General features: G+C 37.5%; 1 protein-coding gene across 1 annotated transcript in view; it reads right to left on the bottom strand.

Moving 5' to 3' along the window:
- Positions 1-312: 312 nt before the first annotated feature.
- The window catches only part of nesd (nessun dorma), a 65,558-nt gene continuing 45,926 nt past the window's right edge, over positions 313-19,944 (bottom strand). The window contains exons 3-4 of the mRNA XM_067765774.1: positions 638-1,260; positions 313-583 (exon numbers count right to left, since the gene is read on the bottom strand). Coding sequence (XP_067621875.1) covers positions 397-583; positions 638-1,260 — 810 coding nt within the window. The 3' untranslated portion in view covers positions 313-396. The remainder of the gene's footprint in view (positions 584-637; positions 1,261-19,944) is intronic.

Raw genomic sequence — 19,944 nt, 5'->3', positions numbered from 1 at the left:
TATTGAACTTTTACAACTTGCAAATATAAAAAGATATTTTAAGTTTTCTTCCATAACTGTAATAGTTAATTTAATTTTAATCATTTCAACCTATCTCTAATAATCGGAAATTCCCTGGTGGTTTTTACAAATTGACTTAATAAAAATAAAATATTGCGTACAATTGTCCAACCCGTGACGATGGAGCATTCCTTTACTGAAAAAGTCTACTACAAAGATTTTATGACATCAATATGACGGTGAAACACAAGGGAATGGACAAGTTGTGATTAGCTATCATTCTGAGAGACTTACTTGAAACCACTTGCTATGTAGAATATGAAAATTCTTGTAACTTTATTTCTGGCTTATCTGGAATGAAAAATACATAATAAACTTGGTTAACTATGGTTTGGATTATATATAATTGATTGTGTCAGCATAGTAATTCACAGATGAGTTTCTAATAGTGCTCTCGCCGTCTCTAAATATATTGAATGTGCTTCTCGAAACAAGTAATCTTTTCATGTTTAGCACATAAATATTACTTTTACAGTTTTTCAAGTCACATTCGCCGAAAAAGGGTGGGCTTGTATTGAAATGGCTGAAAAATAAAAAATATAATAAAAATAATCCAAGAGATAATATGCATACATACTCCTTCCATTCATTGAATCTATATAGTGTTGTGTATCTACTTTTTTCATGTTGCTCATTAAACATTGTTACTGCATTTATTCCGTTCAAATGGGAATTAATTATTTTTGATTGATTGAAATGAGACTTTGCATGAATAGTTAAATCGATCCCGACTTTGCAATTTATGACTTTTGAATTATTTAATTGCAACGTAGCATCGTCCATTACTGTAATACCAGTTGCAAAGTCTTGAACGGTACATTCTTCAAGTGTTACAGAAGCTCCGGTATTGCAAATAATTCCTTGTTGTGTACTGGTTTTTCCATCTCCGATTATAAGACAGTTGCGAAGACATACCGTACCACATTTTATCAATATTCCAGAACATACATTTCGACAATCTATGACAATATTCTCAAGAACAAAAGATCCATCGAAAACGAACAGAATGCTTTCATCATCTGATGATGATATTATTACATTTTCGTTTGATGAAGCATCCAAAGATTTTTTAAAGTTTCCCTTAGCAACTTGAATTCCGGAAATTTTACCACCATCATGCATATTTTCCAGAAATTTAACGGTATGTTGCCCAGGTGACAGATATATACAATCATAGACACTGCATGTGCTCAAAACATCCTTAAAACGTCCCAAGACAATAAGAGTTTTACTATATAGGTACATAAATATTGATCTACATACATATATGTATATACATGCGATCAACCGGATAAGTTAATTTTTCGTAATGTTTTCGTCCGGGAAATTTGTTATTAAATTAAAACGCCAACAACAATAACGTAATAAAACAAACAAAAACACCAAGAAATACAACAAAATAGAAAAAAATTTTTTTTTATTTAATAATTTGGGAAACATTTTAACAACGTGACATCAGGACGGACAAGCCAACAGCTGTTTCGATTATACCTTGAAAATCTCTTCAAAGCCTCCTACGATGGTTGAAGTGTTAGAAACACATTCAGACACGTCATGCCTTAGTTGTTGTAAACTTCCTGATAACACGTTGTTAAAATTTTTCCCAAATTATTAAATAAATTATAAATTAAAAATTGCTTCAAATAAATGTTTTCATACATACATACATTTAAAAGCTATGAGGGTAATCCCCGCTTAATTCACACAAAATTATTTTTATTCAATGAGAATTTCTGGATTAATAGGTACAGCCTTATTAAAAACATTCTGTTAAACCATGATGCAATTACTACAGATGACTGACGTTGGCAGCTTCTCTTTCTAATCCACCATCTTGAACATAGTACAGGTTTAGAAGTATGATATGTATGAGAAGGGAACAATTCCTTTCTCTTTCTAACACACTGCCGTTTGACACTTCGGTCAGTGTCAAACTATTGTGGAACCTGCGTGGAACATGCGTTTGACACTGAACGATGTGTCAAAATTACCGGGGTTGCTGTCGTGGAAAGCGACGCAGGGAAACAAAAAAAGGAGCGGAATATCAGATATGGGTTGCTGTGGTGGTAAATTTTTTTGAACGAATTTAGTATGAAAATGTAGTGCACCTATATGGGTCCTACAGAAAATTATACAAAAGTCTTGAATTGGGGTATCTGAGGACGCGTAGTTATTCCAGCATTAAGAATGCAAACACGGGTGCTAAGTTTTTCTACCCGTTCAAAAGTTCGCCGCGAAAAACACTTTGAAACCGAGGTCGACTACAATAACCCGTCCAAAAATGTTGAAAGAGAAATGAAAAGACGCGTTTGTCCTGTTATCAATAGTCCCGCCTCCAAGAGGAAAAAGGAAACATCTCCGTAAGCACAATGATGAGATCCGGCACCTGCCTACACAGCCGTTTGATCCAGCTAAGCATAAGGAGGAGACAAGCAAAATCCACACAGAATCGCTAAACACCTTTGCTAGGTCGAACCCGGTGAACCTCGTTAGGAATATACACTATCCTACCCTTGCAGAGGAAGAAAGCAATCTACGAGGAACTTCGTTCTGGTTAATGTAACAGATTAAACTCTTACTTGGGCGAGACTTTCGCCCCACAAGCGTGAATATCGCTATTTGGCGGTGAGGTATTTTATGACAACTCTGACATTAAACCTTCGCTTTTCAATTGAATGGCGATTGTGTCGGCGGTTTCCTTCGCGAAAACATTTACCAACCAGACTGTGACACCACTCCCCCGGTTTACCACCGCGCCAAGTACATTTGGTTTTACATATTGTATACCAACTCCGAACGGCAGATTCATTTTTTCTGGCAAGGTTTTTATGGCGCGTAGAAAAACGCCTATCCTCGCTTAGATAATGCTTAGGAGACCCATCTAGCGGCAGTGGGTAAACAACTAGCCACAGCACAGAGTGTACCTAAAAGCGGAGACAAAACCCTCTGTTGTATGTCTGTGTATAACATATAGCTGAATCAGTTGCATAGAATTAGTGTAGGGGGTGAAACATAGACACATATTTCAGTTACATCTGAGTATAATGCATATTGAAATTTAGTAGTACTAATTTTATGCGCAATTTCAGAGGCTTATTTAAAGTGTTTCGCTTAGCAGTCCATATAAAGTTTAAGCGTAAACGTATATAGATGTAAAAAAAACACAGCTAATGTTCAGGAGACCCATCAAGCGGCAAATATTGAAGAAATAACTCCCTACAAAACGGGGTTTTTGAATATCGGAGACACGCACCTCTGTTGGTCATAGTGTATAGCCTCTAGATGAACCGGTTGCGATGAATAGTGGACGCACACACTTTTCGGTCATAGAAGTGGAGAAAAGTGTAAAGATAAAATGGAGAGATACATTTCAGTTGCATCTGAGTACCTATAATGCATACCGAAATTAGCAGTACTAATTTTTTGCGCAAAAATTTCAGAAGTGTAGACAAAGTTAAACACTTAGCAGTCCATATAAAGTTTAAGTGCATATGTATATACATAAAAAAAATACAGCTACTATTTGAGAAAACTGTCTATTCAGTTATTATCCTTTATCTCATCATTCGTACTGTATGTGAATTTTCAAAATGAGCTGTCACTACGTAGAACACCTGGCATTATTATATTATGCTGTTGAACCAAAATTGAGTTCTATTCTCTTCTACATATGTAAAAGCATTTTATATCATATTCGAGTCACTTGCGGTACTAAAACTATCATAAAGAACCTTTCCTGAGTAGATAATGGTACCCTGTGCGAGACTCTTTTTGACGACGCTTTTATAACTTCGCTATACTTTTTATTATTGTTTTATCAATATATCACTTTGGAAGCGTACGTGCGAGTTATTTTCCAGTATTTTTTACCTACTTCCTTTATATAAGTTTCGTTTGATGTTTTCTTGCCAATTTCCATACAAAATTGTATACTTTTGGATCCATTTTTGAGTAACTTCCTAGAGTTCTTCCCAGGTGAAAATTTAACGTGAGGGAAAAAACATTTCTAGGTGGCCCGGGGATCGTGAAAATTCTTAAAACATAGCCCAGAGACCTGAATCATTACCTCCGGCGAGTCAGGGGGCTTAGAATATACCGGCCACAGGTATGCCTGTCGTAAGAGGCGGCTAAAATACCAAATTGATTCAAGGGGTTGTGTAACGCCACCCCTTTCAAGGTGTTACCAGCACAAAATATAGATTCTCCAACCTCCCCTCGTTGCGAATCCTGTTACTTTAACAGCCGAGGCTCCGACGACCGAAGTTCCTCACGATCTAGGCTTTGAAGGTTTCATGTGGTCATTCTAAATCGTTCCCGAGATGAACGGGCTGGTGCCTTAATAGTGTTTGTTACCGGAACGTACCGGATCTGCATTCGACAAAAGACCATCAACATCAATAACACTCCACAAGGCCTTCGGGGAGTGTCCTTATCGCTACAACAATAAGAACAACCTGAAACATTAAACGAAACTTCGGGCTTTATAAGGTTGTAAAATTATGACAAAAGAGTAAGTTTTATAGATGGGACAGGGATAGAGATATTAAAAAGTCCATTTAGATTTCTGGAATATTGCGATCGATTTTTAAGTAACTACCAAAGCGAATTCAGTACCAGGTGTTGTTATCCCAACAGCTGATTTCTTCTTCTTGACAGTTTTCCATACAACGCCTTGTACAACAATCAATTAATCGAAGTCAATGCACATTTTCTTTTGATTTGACATTCTTGTGACGGGGAATTGGTTGAATTCGCTTTGCCACCACCAGGTATGGATTTGCCTTGGTAACTACTCACTGAGTTACAAACATGAAACATAAAAAACATAATTCAGGTCACTTTGAAAATGCAATAAAAAGAGAAAATAAAAGGAAGATACGAAAATTTTAAGTACACTGAAAGAAAAAGGCTGATAAAATCAACCGAAATACGGGTCAATTCAACCGAAATTTCTGTCAATTTTTATCCATCGCAACAAGATATTAAATCAACTGCGCACAAATCGTTGATTCGTAATTGACCGATACAGTAGTCAAATGAACAAAAAAAGTTGTTGCGACAGCTTTGTGTGAAATTACCCATGTGGCCATATAAATAAATAAATGTAAGGGCGCGATAACCTCCGAAGAGATTTTAGGCCGAGCTTCTCTTCCAATTTGCGTCGTGCTCCTTTTTAATTTTTCTTACAAATAGGCGGGACGGAACCTACTTGTTTTATGCCGACTTCGAACGGCATCTGCAAGGCAGATGAGTTTTCACTGAGACCTTTTCATGGCAGAAATACACTCGGCGTGCTTGCCGAACACTGCCGAGGGCCGACCCCGCTTAGCAAAATTTTCTTCTAATTGAAAAAGCTTGCTTCTAAAACTTTGATGTTGCTTTGCCAGGGGTGTGAACCCAGGGTCTCCGGTGTGGTAGGCGGAGCACGCTACCATAACACCACGGCGGCCACCGTATACATACGTAAATATCCATAAATAAGCATCGATAAATACGCATCTTGCTACATATACATACATATGTACGCACTTACTAATCGAATTTCAATTGGGCGTACATCAAATATGCTGGCACACATTAAACATTATACACTTTATTATTTTGTTTTTTTTAAACGCGCTTTCACCAAATTTTATATTTTATAATTTATTTAATTTATAGTTTTCAACTTCGCTTTTCAAATAGAAATGAAAATAGTAGTCACAAAAATGATTCTCAATTCTTTCAGTTGCAACTCAGCTCACTCTCAATTTCTTCTCTCGCATGTAGTTGCCACACTTGATTGTTTCGAACAAAACCAAAACTTGTAGTATAAATGTTTGACATAACATTTTAAATAGAGAACTTGTAAGTTACAGAAAAGTAAAGAATCAAATCGCAGGAAGGTAATTCACCACTGGAGTAACTTTACATGTAATTTTAATTTTCGTAACACTTTAAGTTGAAACGATTCCAAAACAACTCAAACTTTTATGTTGTCGGAAACATCAGCATTAAAAAGGGATGTTTTTTATTATCTTATTAGATTCGTTCGCGTGAGTGAAAATTCGTAAAAACTTGCACAAAATGTTACTAACTTCGGAAAAATCCTGTTCGTTCAAGCAAAACTTTTGCAACAAGAGGGCGGAATTTTGCATTTCTCTTGTAGGAGAGAGTGCAATATTGTGCCCGATAAATAGGTGTCCCGGTATCTCATAATTTCTTGCACAGTAAATTCAAAAAAGGGTTTTTCGTTTTGTATTTGTAACTGAAAAACTAGTTTTTTGTTGTTTTCCCAGTTTGTGTGTTTTTCGATTGGGTGGTTTCCTTATTTTAGTGTTTTTTTTAACAAGCGGCACCATAGTCATAAGCACAAAGTAGAGAGCGCAGTGAGCGTAAAATTCTCTTTGAAATTTGCTCATGTATTGACAGTTGATTGCCGTTGAAATGACCTGTAATACACTAATTACACGGCTCAAGTATCCTTGTGCCAATTACCAATTTGCACAAGGATTTGCCCGGTGTATGCACTGGTTGCGTTATTTGCGCAGAGAACTGCGCTAAAATCAAAACGATTTTGATATTTACGCATGTCTGCAAATATTGCACATGCTTTTTTCTTCGTGTGTGGTGAATCTTACACAGTTTACCTGTGGTTCGTGATAAATCAGTAATTGTTGCTTAAAAATGTTAATATCAAAGGCGTAAGGACCCTCTCTAGCTTGTAACAGGAATTCACGCAAATTCAATAATACATAATAATCTATATATATAAAAAGAAGTGAAATCGGTTTAGCCATATATATATAAAAATCAAATTCTGTGTGTGTGTGTGTTCGCTATGGAAACGTATTTCCCACACATCAATCATCACCAAATTTTGGTTATGGGTTCCTTCGATCAACGGGAAGGTTTTAGGCTAAAAATAATTTCGATATATAAAAGGGGCGTGGCACCTCCCATACAAATGGAATATTTGGTACTGCATACCTTTGAAGGTATACATGCCAGAACATTGAAATTCAATGAGGAGTTATATGAGGTCAATCCCTAACACCACCAAGAAAATGCGGAATTTGGAGAAAGGGGGCGTGGCACCTCCCATACAAATGGAATCTTTAGTAATGCATAACTTTGAAGGTATACATGCCAGAACATTGAAATTCAGTAAGGAATGAGCTCAATCCCTAACACCACCAAGAAAAGACGGAATTGGGAAAAAGGGGCGTGGAACCTCCCATTCAAATGGAATCTTTGGTACTGCATAACTTTGAAGGTATACATGCCAGAACATTGAAATTCAGTAAGGAGTTATATGAGGTCAATCCCTAACACCACCAAGAAAATGCGGAATTGGGAAAAGGGGGCGTGGAACCACCCATTCAAATGGAATCTTTGGTACTGCATAACTTTGAAGGTATAAATGCCAGAACATTGAAATTCAGTAAGGAGTTATTTGAGGTCAATCCTTAACACCACCAAGAAAATATGGAATTGGGAAAAAAGGGGCTTGGCACCTCGCATAGAAATGGAATATATTCTACTGCATATATCTGGATGTCGTAATGGTAGGATAATTAAAATTGGTAAGGAGCTATGTGACGTTAAGTCCTAAAACCTCCAGTAAAATGTGGAATAGGGAAAAACTATGGCTGCCGTACAAACTTAAGTTATTTTAACACCTAAGGACCAGGCTTTGGCACCATTCCCTAGGTTTACCACCGCGCCAAGTACTTTTGGTTTTACATGTTGTATACCAACTCCGAACGGCAGATTCATTTTTTCTGGCAAGCTTTTTATGGCAGAAATACACTCGAAGCACTTATCAAGCCATTGTCGAAGGATGATGCGTAAAAATATGTACTTTTAACTGGTTGCCAAACATTTTGTTATGGTAAACATGCACATTACTTATATACAACGGCAGCCGCTTTCACCTAAATATATTAACTTTTTATTTTTATGAACGAATTACAAAATATAAGTTTCGTTACCATTTCGGATTAAGTGCTTTGCTAAAAAAAGTACTAGATACGTGTTTTTTTTTGCATGTATTAACATCTACATTTGCGGGTAAAAAATACGCTGATCATCACTTACATCATAGCCGTGTTTTTTTTTTACAAACGTTACGTTTGCGCGTAAAAAAACGCATATCCTCGCTTAGATAATGCTTAGGAGACCCATCTAGCGGCAGTGGGTAAACAACTAGCCACAGCACAGAGTGTACCGAAAAGCGGAGACAAAACCCTCTGTTGTATGTCTGTGTATAACATATAGCTGAATCAGTTGCATAGAATTAGTGTAGAGGGTGAAACATAGACACATATTTCAGTTACATCTGAGTATAATGCGTATTTAAATTTAGTAGTACTAATTTTATGCGCAATTTCAGAGGCTTATTTAAAGTGTTTCGCTTAGCAGTCCATATAAAGTTTAAGCGTAAACGTATATAGATGTAAAAAAAACACAGCTAATGTTCAGGAGACCCATCAAGCGGCAAATATTGAAGAAATAACTCGCTACAAAACGGGGTTTTTGAATATCGGAGACACGCACCTCTGTTGGTCATAGTGTATAGCCTCTAGATGAACCGGTTGCGATGAATAGCGGACGCACACACTTTTCGGTCATAGCAGTGGAGAAAAGTGTAAAGATAAAATCGAGAGCTACATTTCAGTTGCAACTGAGTACCTATAATGCATACCGAAATTAGCAGTACTAATTTTCTGCGCAACAATTTCAGAAGTGTAGACAAAGTTACACACTTAGCAGTCCATATAAAGTTTAAGTGCATATGTATATACATAAAAAAAATAATTCGAGTCACTTGCGGTACTAAAACTATCATAAGTAATCTTTCCTGAGTAGAAAATTGTACCCTGTGCGAGACTCTTTTTGACGACGCGTTTATGACTTCGCTATACATTTTATTATTGTTTTATCAATATATCACTTTGGAAGCGTACGAGCGAGTTATTTTCGAGTATTTTTACCTACTTCCTTTATATAAGTTTCGTTTGACGTTTTGTTGCCAATTTCCATACAAAATTGTATACTTTTGCATCCATTTTTGGGTAACTTCCCAGAGTTCTAGCATCTTCAAACTTGGAGCACATATCAGAACCAGGTGAAAATTTAACGTGAGGGAAAAAAACATTTCTAGGTGGTTCGGGGATCGTGAAAATTCTTAAAACATAGCCCAGAGACCTGAATCGTTACCTCCGGCGAGTCAGGGGGCTTAGAATATATCGGCCACAGGTATACCTGTCGGAAGAGGCGGCCAAAATACCAAATTGATTCAAGGGGTTGTGTAACGCCACCCCTTTCAAGGTGTTACCAGCGCAAAATATAGATTCTCCAGCCTCCCCTCGTTGCGAATCCTGTTACTTTAACAGCCGAGGCTCCGACGACCCCAAGTTCCTCACGGATCTAGGCTTTGAAGGTTTCATGTGGTCATTCTAAATCGTTCCCGAGATGAACGGGCTGGTGCCTTAATAGTGTTTGTTACCGGAACGTACCGGATCTGCATTCGACAAAGGACCATCAACATCAATAACACTCCACAAGGCCTTCGGGTAGTGTCCTTATCGCTACAACAACAAGAACAACCTGAAACATTAAACGAAACTTCGGGCTTTATAAGGTTGTAAAATTATGATAAAAGAGTAAGTTTTATAGATGGGACAGGGATAGAGATATTAGAGATATTAAAAAGTCCACTTAGATTTCTGGAATATTGCGATCGATTTTTAAGTAACTACCAAAGCGAATTCAGTACCAGGTGTCGTTATCCCAACAGCTGATTTCTTCTTCTTGACAGTTTTCCATACAACGCCTTGCACAACAATCAATTAATCGAAGTCAAAGCACATTTTCTTTTGATTTGACATTCTTGTGACGGCGAATTGGTTGAATTCGCTTTGCCACCACCAGGTATGGATTCGCCTTGGTAACTACTCACTGAGTTACAAACATGAAACATAAAAAACATAATTCAGGTCACTTTGAAAATGCAATAAAAAGAGAAAATAAAAGGAAGATACGAAAATTTTAAGTACACTGAAAGAAAAAGGCTGGTAAAATCAACCAAAATACGGGTAAATTCAACCGAAATGTCTGTCAATTTTTATCCATCGCAACAAGATATTGAATCAACTGCGCACAAATCGTTGATTCGTAATTGACCGATACAGTAGTCAAATGAACAAAAAAGTTGTTGCGACAGCTTTGTATGAAAGTACCTATGTGGCCATATAAATAAATAAATGTAAGGGCGCGATAACCTCCGAAGAGATTTTAGGCCGAGCTTCTCTTCCAATTTGCGTCGTGTTCCTTTTTAATTTTTCTTACAAATAGGCGGGACGGAACCTACTTGTTTTATGCCGACTTCGAACGGTATCTGCAAGGCAGATGAGTTTTCAATGAGAGCTTTTCATGGCAGAAATACACTCGGCGTGCTTGCCGAACACTGCCGAGGGCCGACCCCGCTCAGGAAAATTTTCTTCTAATTGAAAAAGCTTGCTTCTAAAACTTTGATGTTGCTTTGCCAGGGGTGTGAACCCAGGGTCTTCGGTGTGGTAGGCGGAGCACGCTACCATAACACCACGGCGACCACCGTATACATACGTAAATATCCATAAATAAGCATCGATAAATACGCATCCTGCTACATATACATACATATGTACGCACTTACTAATCGAATTTCAATTGGGCGTACATCAAATATGCTGGCACACATTAAACATTATACACTTTATTATTTTGTATTTTTAAACGCACTTTCACCAAATTTTATATTTTATAATTTATTTAATTTATAGTTTTCAACTTCGCTTTTCAAATAGAAATGAAAATAGTAGTCACAAAACTGATTCTCAATTCTTTCAGTTGCAACTCAGCTCATTCTCAATTTCTTCTCTCGCATGTAGTTGCCACACTTGATTGTTTCGAACAAAACTTGTAGTATAAATGTTTGACATAACATTTTAAATAGAGAACTTGTAAGTTATAGAAAAGTAAAGAATCAAATCGCAGGAAGGTAATTCACCACTGGAGTAACTTTACATGTAATTCGGTAAGTTTAATTTTCGTAACACTTTAAGTTGAAACGATTCCAAAACAACTCAAACTTTTATGTTGTCGGAAACATCAGCATTAAAAAAGGATGTTTTATATTATCTTATTAGATTCGTTCGCGTGAGTGAAAATTTGTAAAAACTTGAACAAAATGTTACTAACTTCGGAAAAATCCTGTTCGTTCAAGCAAAACTTTTGCAACAAGAGGGCGCAATTTTGCATTTCGCTTGTAGGAGAGGGTGCAATATTGTGCCCGATAAATAGGTGTCCCGGTATCTCATAATTTCTTGCACGGTAAATTCAAAAAAGGGTTTTTCGTTTTGTATTGGTAACTGAAAAACTAGTTTTTTTTTGTTTTCCCATTTTGTGTGTTTTTCGATTGGGTGGTTTCCTTATTTTAGTGTTTTTTTTTAACAAGCGGCACCATAGTCATAAGCACAAAGTAGAGAGCGCAGTGAGCGTAAAATTCTCTTTGAAATTTGCTCATGTATTGACAGTTGATCGCCGTTGAAATTACCTGTAATACGCCAATTACACGGCTCAAGTATCCTTGTGCCAATTACCAATTTGCACAAGGATTTGCCCGGAGAGAGAACTGCGCTAAAATCAAAACGATTTTGATATTTACGCATGTCTGCAAATATTGCACATGCTTTTTTCTTCGTGTGTGGTGAATCTTACACAGTTTACCTGTGGTTCCTGATAATATAACATCAGTAATTGTTGCTTAAATATGTTAATATCGCAGGCGTAAGGACCATCTCTAGCATGTAACAGGAATTCACACAAATTCAATAATACATAATAATCTATATATATAAAAAGAAGTGAAATCGGCTTAGCCATATATATATAAAAATCAAATTCTGTGTGTGTGTTCGCTATGGAAACGTATTTCCCACACATCAATCATCACCAAATTTTGGTTATGGGTTCCTTCGATCAACGGGAAGGTTTTAGGCTAAAAATAATTTCGATATATAAAAGGGGCGTGGCACCTCTCATACAAATGGAATCTTTGGTACTGCATACCTTTGAAGGTATACATGCCAGAAAATTGAAATTCAATGAGGAGTTATATGAGGTCAATCCCTAACACCACCAAGAAAATGCGGAATTTGGAGAAAGGGGGCTTGGCACCTCCCATACAAATGGAATCTTTAGTAATGCATAACTTTGAAGGTATACATGCCAGAACATTGAAATTCTGTAAGGAGTTATATGAGGTCAATCCCTAACACCACCAAGAAAAGGCGGAATTGGGAAAAAGGGGGCGTGGAACCTCCCATTCAAAAGGAATCTTTGGTACTGCATATCTTTGAAGCTATACATGCCAGAACATTGAAATTCAATGAGGAGTTATATGAGGTCAATCCCTAACACCACCAAGAAAATGCGGAATTTGGAGAAAGGGGGCGTGGCACCTCCCATACAAATGGAATCTTTAGTAATGCATAACTTTGAAGGTATACATGCCAGAACATTGAAATTCAGTAAGGAATTATATGAGGTCAATCCCTAACACCACCAAGAAAAGGCGGAATTGGAAAAAGGGGGCGTGGAACCTCCCATTCAAATGGAATCTTTGGTACTGCATAACTTTGAAGGTATACATGGCAGAACATTGAAATTCAGTAAGGAGTTATATGAGGTCAATCCCTAACACCACCAAGAAAATGCGGAATTGGGAAAAAGGGGGCGTGGAACCTCCCATTCAAATGGAATCTTTGGTACTGCATAACTTTGAAGGTATACATGCCAGAACATTGAAATTCAGTAAAGAGTTATATGAGGTCAATCCCTAACACCATCAAGAAATGCGGAATTGGGAAAAAGGGGGCGTGGAACCTCCCATTCAAATGTAATCTTTGGTACTGCATAACTTTGAAGGTACACATGCCAGAACATTGAAATTCAGTAAGGAGTTATTTGAGGTCAATCCTTAACACCACCAAGAAAATATGGAATTGGTAAAAAGGGGGCGTGGCACCTCCCATAGAAATGGAATATATTATACTGCATATATCTGGATGTCGTAATAGTAGGATAATTAAAATTGGTAAGGAGCTAAGTGACGTTAAGCCCTAAAACCTTCAGTAAAATGTGGAATGGTGAAAAACTATGGCTGCCGTACAAACTTAAGTTATTTTAACACCTAAAGTTTGACTGCATTGTTGAGTTTAGCTGTATGCCTTTTGGACGTTTAGTAATCTGCCGCTGTTAAAAAAATTGTTTAGCTTCAGTCTATCTACATCTTCTATAAAAATCTAATTCCGTGTGTGTGTTCCCTATGAAAACGTGTTTGCTATACTTCGATCATCCCCAAATTTTGGCTCGAGGTTCCTTCGATCTAGACGAAAGTTTTTCATATTTCAGAATTAAGAATTTTAAATTTAAATGTTTTTGTTTTTTGGCTATGCGAAAGAACTATCTTAGCTCCCAAAAATGATCATGTTAACAAAATCAATGATCGTTTTCAAAATCAATTTCCTGGTGAAGTGACGAAATATAAGTCGATCGACACAGTTACAGATGAAGATAAAATTGTGAATTATCCAAATGAATTTCTATACTCCTTAGAACCAAAAGGAATGCCTGCGCATATATCAACTTTGAAAATTGGCTCACCAGTCATGCTTCTTCGGAATGTAATCAAAGCAACAATCATCAGCGGTAAAAGCAATACAATAATATAAAATAAGATACAATAAGATACAAGAATAAAATGTTTTAACAGAAAATTTCACCAAATATGCGTACAAAATTCAATTCAATTTACAGAACAATAAATTAAATTATCAACAAACAAAACAGAAAAAGTAACGCAACATCCATTCGATCTCGGGCGTTACAACGTGCGCCTGGTAAAGCTAGTTTTTTATACAATTAGAACACATGTTTCATTTGTTGCGCTAGTTGAAAAATTAATATTGCGCAGTGCTGCAATGATTTAAGCTGGTCTTGCAACTAAAATATAAAAAAAAAATACAATGGAAAATAAACGCCTTTGGTGTGAGTTTTTCGACTTATACTGTGAATTACCAGCACTGTGGAAAATAAATAGTGTTTTTTTATACAATTAGTGCCTCTTTTATACAATTAAAACACATGTTTCATTTGTTGCGATACATTAAAAATGAATATTGCGCAGTGTTTTTGAGCCATGTATATCAAAATTTTCATTTGCACAAATTCCGTCGTTTTATATTTGCGCATGACTTTTGTGTCATGTAAGATCAGTTGTGTTAACAGAAAAATCAGTTAGATTCATTAGGAATCTGTCAACTTTACAAAATTTTGTTAACTTAAGAGCGACAAATTCTCTTCTGTTGAAATGACTAAACTAATTTGTTCGCTTGACAAAGAACTGGGTCGAATTAACCATAATTCGATCAATTTCACCGAATTTCCGTTAAGTGAAGAACAACAGAACCGGTTTGATGATTTTACTAGCACCATTTGTTTCTGTGTATTTCTTTTATATAAATGGACCAAAAGAAACGAAAAATGTCTTCTTTTTTTTTGAACTATGATATTCAAATTTTAACATAACTAGTGTAAAAAATTTTATGAGGAACAAAAATATAAAGGTGGGGTGCAATAAATAGACTTTCGATATAATATTTTCCAAAGTCCTAAGTCTGGCAATGTGCTTTCCACTTTATATATTTGTTCCTCATACAAATTTTTACAGTGGTTATTGTGGCGAATATTAGCATCACCATGATGTTAGTAAATAATCACAATAACAAGAAAAAACAGCCAAATTTACATAGAAGGCGACGAAAAATATCTCACATACATATATATAGTCATCAGCTAAGAGCAGAAGTTCCCTGCAAAAAATCGTGCATTTAATTCCTAAATAGAATGATCTGCGATTAATCTTTTTTGCCTACATTTGGGCATAATTGATCCCCTTTAGTCCCTTTCGTGCACAGTTGAGATTAGTCAGTTTGAAATCTATGTAGCCCATTTTAAGAAATATTAATCAAATCGGCAACGAAGTGAGTATAAAACAAGTAAAGGTGTCTAAGTTCGGGTGTAACCGAACATTATATACTCAGCGTGAGCTTCAATTGCACATTTCATTTCAGATAAATTACTTTCCTACATAACACGTGGCACCGCCCGTTTAAAAAAATGTCTCCCCATTTCCTCTTACAATAAAACTTGATAAGTAAAATATCATTGACTCAAAACTATTTTTTGCTAAGTTATAGCTTACTATTCTAGTCTAAGACCCTTTTAAACTTGTTTTATGTCTAAGTTGCCGTGGTCTTTAACCGATCCCGTCCATTTTTACTAGAAATATTTTCTGCTATAAGGAAAATATATGTACACAATTTCATTACGATCCGTTACTTTTTCTTGGAGTTATGGCTCCCGAAATATAGAAAATTGCTTAGTCATAAAAGGGGCGGTGCCACACCCATTTTCAAAAATTTTAGCGTTTTCCAATTTAACGCTATAATTCAATTTAGAAAGATATAAAGCTCTTTTTGCAAAGATACAGCTTATTGTATTCGTCCACGACCCTTTTAAAAATATTTTATAAAAAAGTGGGCGTGGTCCTTAACCGATTTCGTTAATTTTTCTTCAAAGCATTCCTTATAGTAAAGGAAACCTCTCTGCCGAATTTTGTTACGATAGGTTTAACCATTTTTGATTTATGATTAATAATATTTTCAAAATTGATTTTAGCACAAGTGGGCAGTGCCACGCCCATTTAAAATTTTTTTTTTAATTTTTATCAAGAGACTCAATATCAGTCCACACGTCAAATTTCAACATTCTGGTGTATTATTTACTAAATAATCAGGTTTTTTGTGTTTTACAAAATGTTATATATTGTGACGAATATTAGCAACACTAAGGGATACTATCATCTCTAAGCCGATGCTAAGAGTGACTTGTACGCACATCCATAAATCAATCATTATGTATCTACATAAACGAATCAATCATTATGTCTACACATATGTACGTACACGCAGCGGAGAAGCAACGCACAAACATATGCAGATATCTTATCTGAGATGCTCCCAAAAGTATGTAATTGTAATTGTGGAAGTGTTGCTCACAAATACACGCGCACATGAGAGCTACACACGTGCATCTGTAATTATAATTATATACCAGTAACTAAGTAAATTCTGGAAGCGCCTAGAAGATGCAACGAGGAAATCACACAGTATAAAAGCAGCCACAGTAGAGGCGCGACAATCAGTTTGATTTAAGAAGCCACCTGGCGAGCAATAGTAGTGAAGTACGTTATTGATTATTGTGAAGTACTTTAATAAAGGCCATTTTATATTATTGAAAAGTGGAGTTATTTATTCAACAGTTTAGTGATTCGAACTTAGCAGAGAATTTGAAATAAGAGGAATTGCAGTTATTCGTTACAATTGGTGTCAGAAGAGGAATTGTTGAATAAATTCCGAAGACTTCGACTACAACTTGGACATGGCAAAGTGGAGTGAATTGAAGATCCAGCAGCTGAAGAAGGAGTTGGAGAGCTCTGGATTGAAAACAAGCGGCATTAAAATCGAACTTCAAGCACGACTACGAGAGGCAATGGGTGCAGAGGGAATTAACGTGGAAGAGTATGTCTTTTCTCTTGATGGCGGGGAGACAACAAAAATTGAAGAGAAAAATGAAACATCGCAGACAGTTACGAGCACAGACTTGAACACGATTTTGGCTGCAATATCTGCTCAAACATCGACAGTAACATCCAAGATGGAAGCACAGGAGACACGCATTTCAGAAATGTCGTCGCAAATGGCATCTCAGCTGGAATCGCAGGAGAACCGTATAACAGCGAAGATTGAATCGCAGGAGAACCGTATAACAGCGAAGATTGAATCACAGGAGACACGTATCTCAGAAATGTCGTCAAAAATAACATCTAAAATTGAAGCACAAGAGGCATGTATATCAGAAATGTCGACACAAATTTCAGCACAGGTATCATCGCAGATCTCTGCACAACTAGAAGCGCGTATGGAAGAGAAACTAACGCAGTTTCAGGAAGGGTTCAGTGGTCGACAAGATAAAATGGAAGCCGAAATAGATGCTTTAAAAGATCGTATTCAGGAGTTACAATTGAATCGTCCAATAACGTTTACGTCTACTCTGAAGGTAAAATCCCCAACGTTTGATGGTTCTGTTCCTTTCCAGGTATTTAAGCTCCAATTTGAGAAGACGTCGGCAGCGAACAACTGGAATACCGAAGATAAAGTTGCTGCACGGTTCGTGGCTTTAAGAGGACCAGCTGCTGAGATCTTACAGACCATCCCAGAGTACGAACGTAACAGTTATGAAGCATTGATGGCTGCTGTAGCACGACGGTACGGAAGCGAACACAGGAAACAGATCTACCAAATATAATTGCAAAACTGCTACCAAAAAGCTAATGAGAGTTTGCTTCGGATGTTGAAAGATTGGCTCATCTTGCAAATGCGGACGCACCCGTGCAATACACTGAAAGGGTAAAGATTTAGAGCTTTATAAACGGCATACGGGACGTCGAAAACTCAAGAAGCAGCGTCACTTTTGAGTAAGCCCGCATACAAAGCTCATCGCGTGGAAGTGGAAAGACCAGACTGGGTAGACACAATTTTGGAAGCACTAAAAGGAACGCAGCAGAAAAACGATGGTGCAGTCAAATGCTTTAAATGTGGAGAGCCAGGGCACATTGCACGATATTGCAGTACCAATCCTAACAGTTCCAGCAATGTGGGTGGCCGTAAACGCAGAGCTGAAGGAGATGAGCAAATCTCCAAATCCACCCAATCGTTAAACTAAAGCGAGTCAGCCGCAAGGGGCGACAGCTGGCTCCCTCAATTGAATGCCCCATAATCTCTATCTCGCAAATTGGAAGGTCAAGCAATCTTACTGTCATGTAAGCAATCTTAGGACATGTGGATGGAAAGGAACGTTTACTGACTGTAGATACGGGTGCATCTCATTCCATAATTCGAGCGGATTTAGTCAACAAGAAGATAAGATCATTGCTTGGAGCAAGATTACGTACAGCTACGGGAGAGGACCCCCGGTAATTGGAGAAGAAGTATGTGAAGTAGCAATTGGGAACGTCATGGTACTACACAATTTTATAGTGGCAGAGATTGTTGATGAAATCATAATTGGAGTGGATTTCTTAATCGACTAAGGCATCAAGATGTACATGCAAAGCAAGACGATGCGATATAAGAACATGTATGTGCCACTTAATTTCGGCTACGAGAGAGGCTACAGCAGTAAACGAGTGCTGGTGGAAGAGAGTCAGCAAATACCACCAAAATCCGAGGCAGTCATCTGGGCAAAGGTTGATGGAGTTTGTGGGACAAACAAATTGTGGGTTGTCGAGGCAGCAAACAAATCAACACCGAACATACTTGTAGGAAAAACCCTGGCTATGACAAAACAAGATGGACGTATCCCGGTAAGATTACTCAATGAGTTCAAGTCACCACTCAAACTGACCAGAGGAGCTATCTTGGGAAGATGCCAAGAGGCTGAAGTAATAATCAATTGTGAACAGCTCCAGGAGGAGGTTTCAACTAGCAATATTGATTTTCAGATGACATCATGGCATGGACGGAGGGACTAGAGGAAGACTATCAGAGTAAGGCAAAACAACTGCTCCTAAAATACGCGAACATATTCGACCAGGATGGCTCCAAACCAGGGCGCACCAACGTTGTAAAACATCAAATTGACACTGGAGATGCGAGGCCGATCCGTCAAGTAGTGTCTCACTGGCGAAGCGGGAAGTTGTGAGTCAAATCATACAAGAAATGAGCGACAGCGGCGTCATCGAACCATCAGCTATTCCATGGTCCTCACCGGTAGTACTTGTAAAGAAGAAGGATGGAAAAATGAGGTTTTGCGTGGACTACCGGAAGTTGAATGACGTTACGAAAAAGGATAGCTACACATCGCCAAGAATTGACGACACTCTGGACTCGGTCTCTGGTACAAAATGGTTTTCCACACTGGACTTGAAAATCGGCTACTGGCAAGTGGAAGTGAAAGGGGAAGACAAAGAGAAAAAAGCCTTCAGTGTCGGTGATGGTCTTTGGCAATTTACAGTGATGCCTTTTGGACTATGTAATACACCAGCTACTTTTGAAAGACTTGTGGTTCAGGTACTGAAAGGACTACATTGGAAAACATGCTTAGTGTACCTAGACGACATCATCGTATTGGGAAAGAACTTCGAAGAACATCTGAAGAACTTGGAGGGGGTTTTCCAAAGAATAGCTGGTGCTGGTCTGAAACTAAGTCCCACAAAGTGTTCGCTGTTTAAAAAGGAAGTAAACTATTTGGGTCATAAGGTAACGACAGAAGGCATCTGTACTGCGAATGAAAAGATAGAGGCAGTAAAGGATTGGCGAAGACCACTGAACCTGCATGAATTGAGAAGTTTCCTTGGGCTGTGCACATATTACCGCCGATTTGTACCAAACTTTTCCAGCGTAGCCCACATCCTCCATGAGCTTACAAGAAAAAATAAAGCTTTTGAATGGAAAAAAGAGGAAGATGTGGCTTTCCAAACAATGAAGGAGAGTTTGTGCACTGACCCAATGTTGGCATATCCGATTCCAGGAGCAACATTTATTCTAGATACAGATGCGAGTGGATATGCTATAAGAGGCGCTTTGTCACAACTAGTTGATGGACAGGAGAAGGTAGTTGCATATTACAGCCGTTCAATTGGAAAACCAGAGAGGAACTACTGCGTTACCCAGAGAGAGCTGTTGGCATTTGTATAGTGCATTAAACATTTTCATAAATACCTCTACGGCCAGCGAT

Source organism: Eurosta solidaginis, chromosome 2, assembly GCF_040869045.1.
Source record: "Eurosta solidaginis isolate ZX-2024a chromosome 2, ASM4086904v1, whole genome shotgun sequence".
Taxonomy (NCBI): Eukaryota; Metazoa; Arthropoda; class Insecta; order Diptera; family Tephritidae; genus Eurosta; species Eurosta solidaginis.
This window is presented reverse-complemented; position numbering and strand designations above follow the sequence as displayed.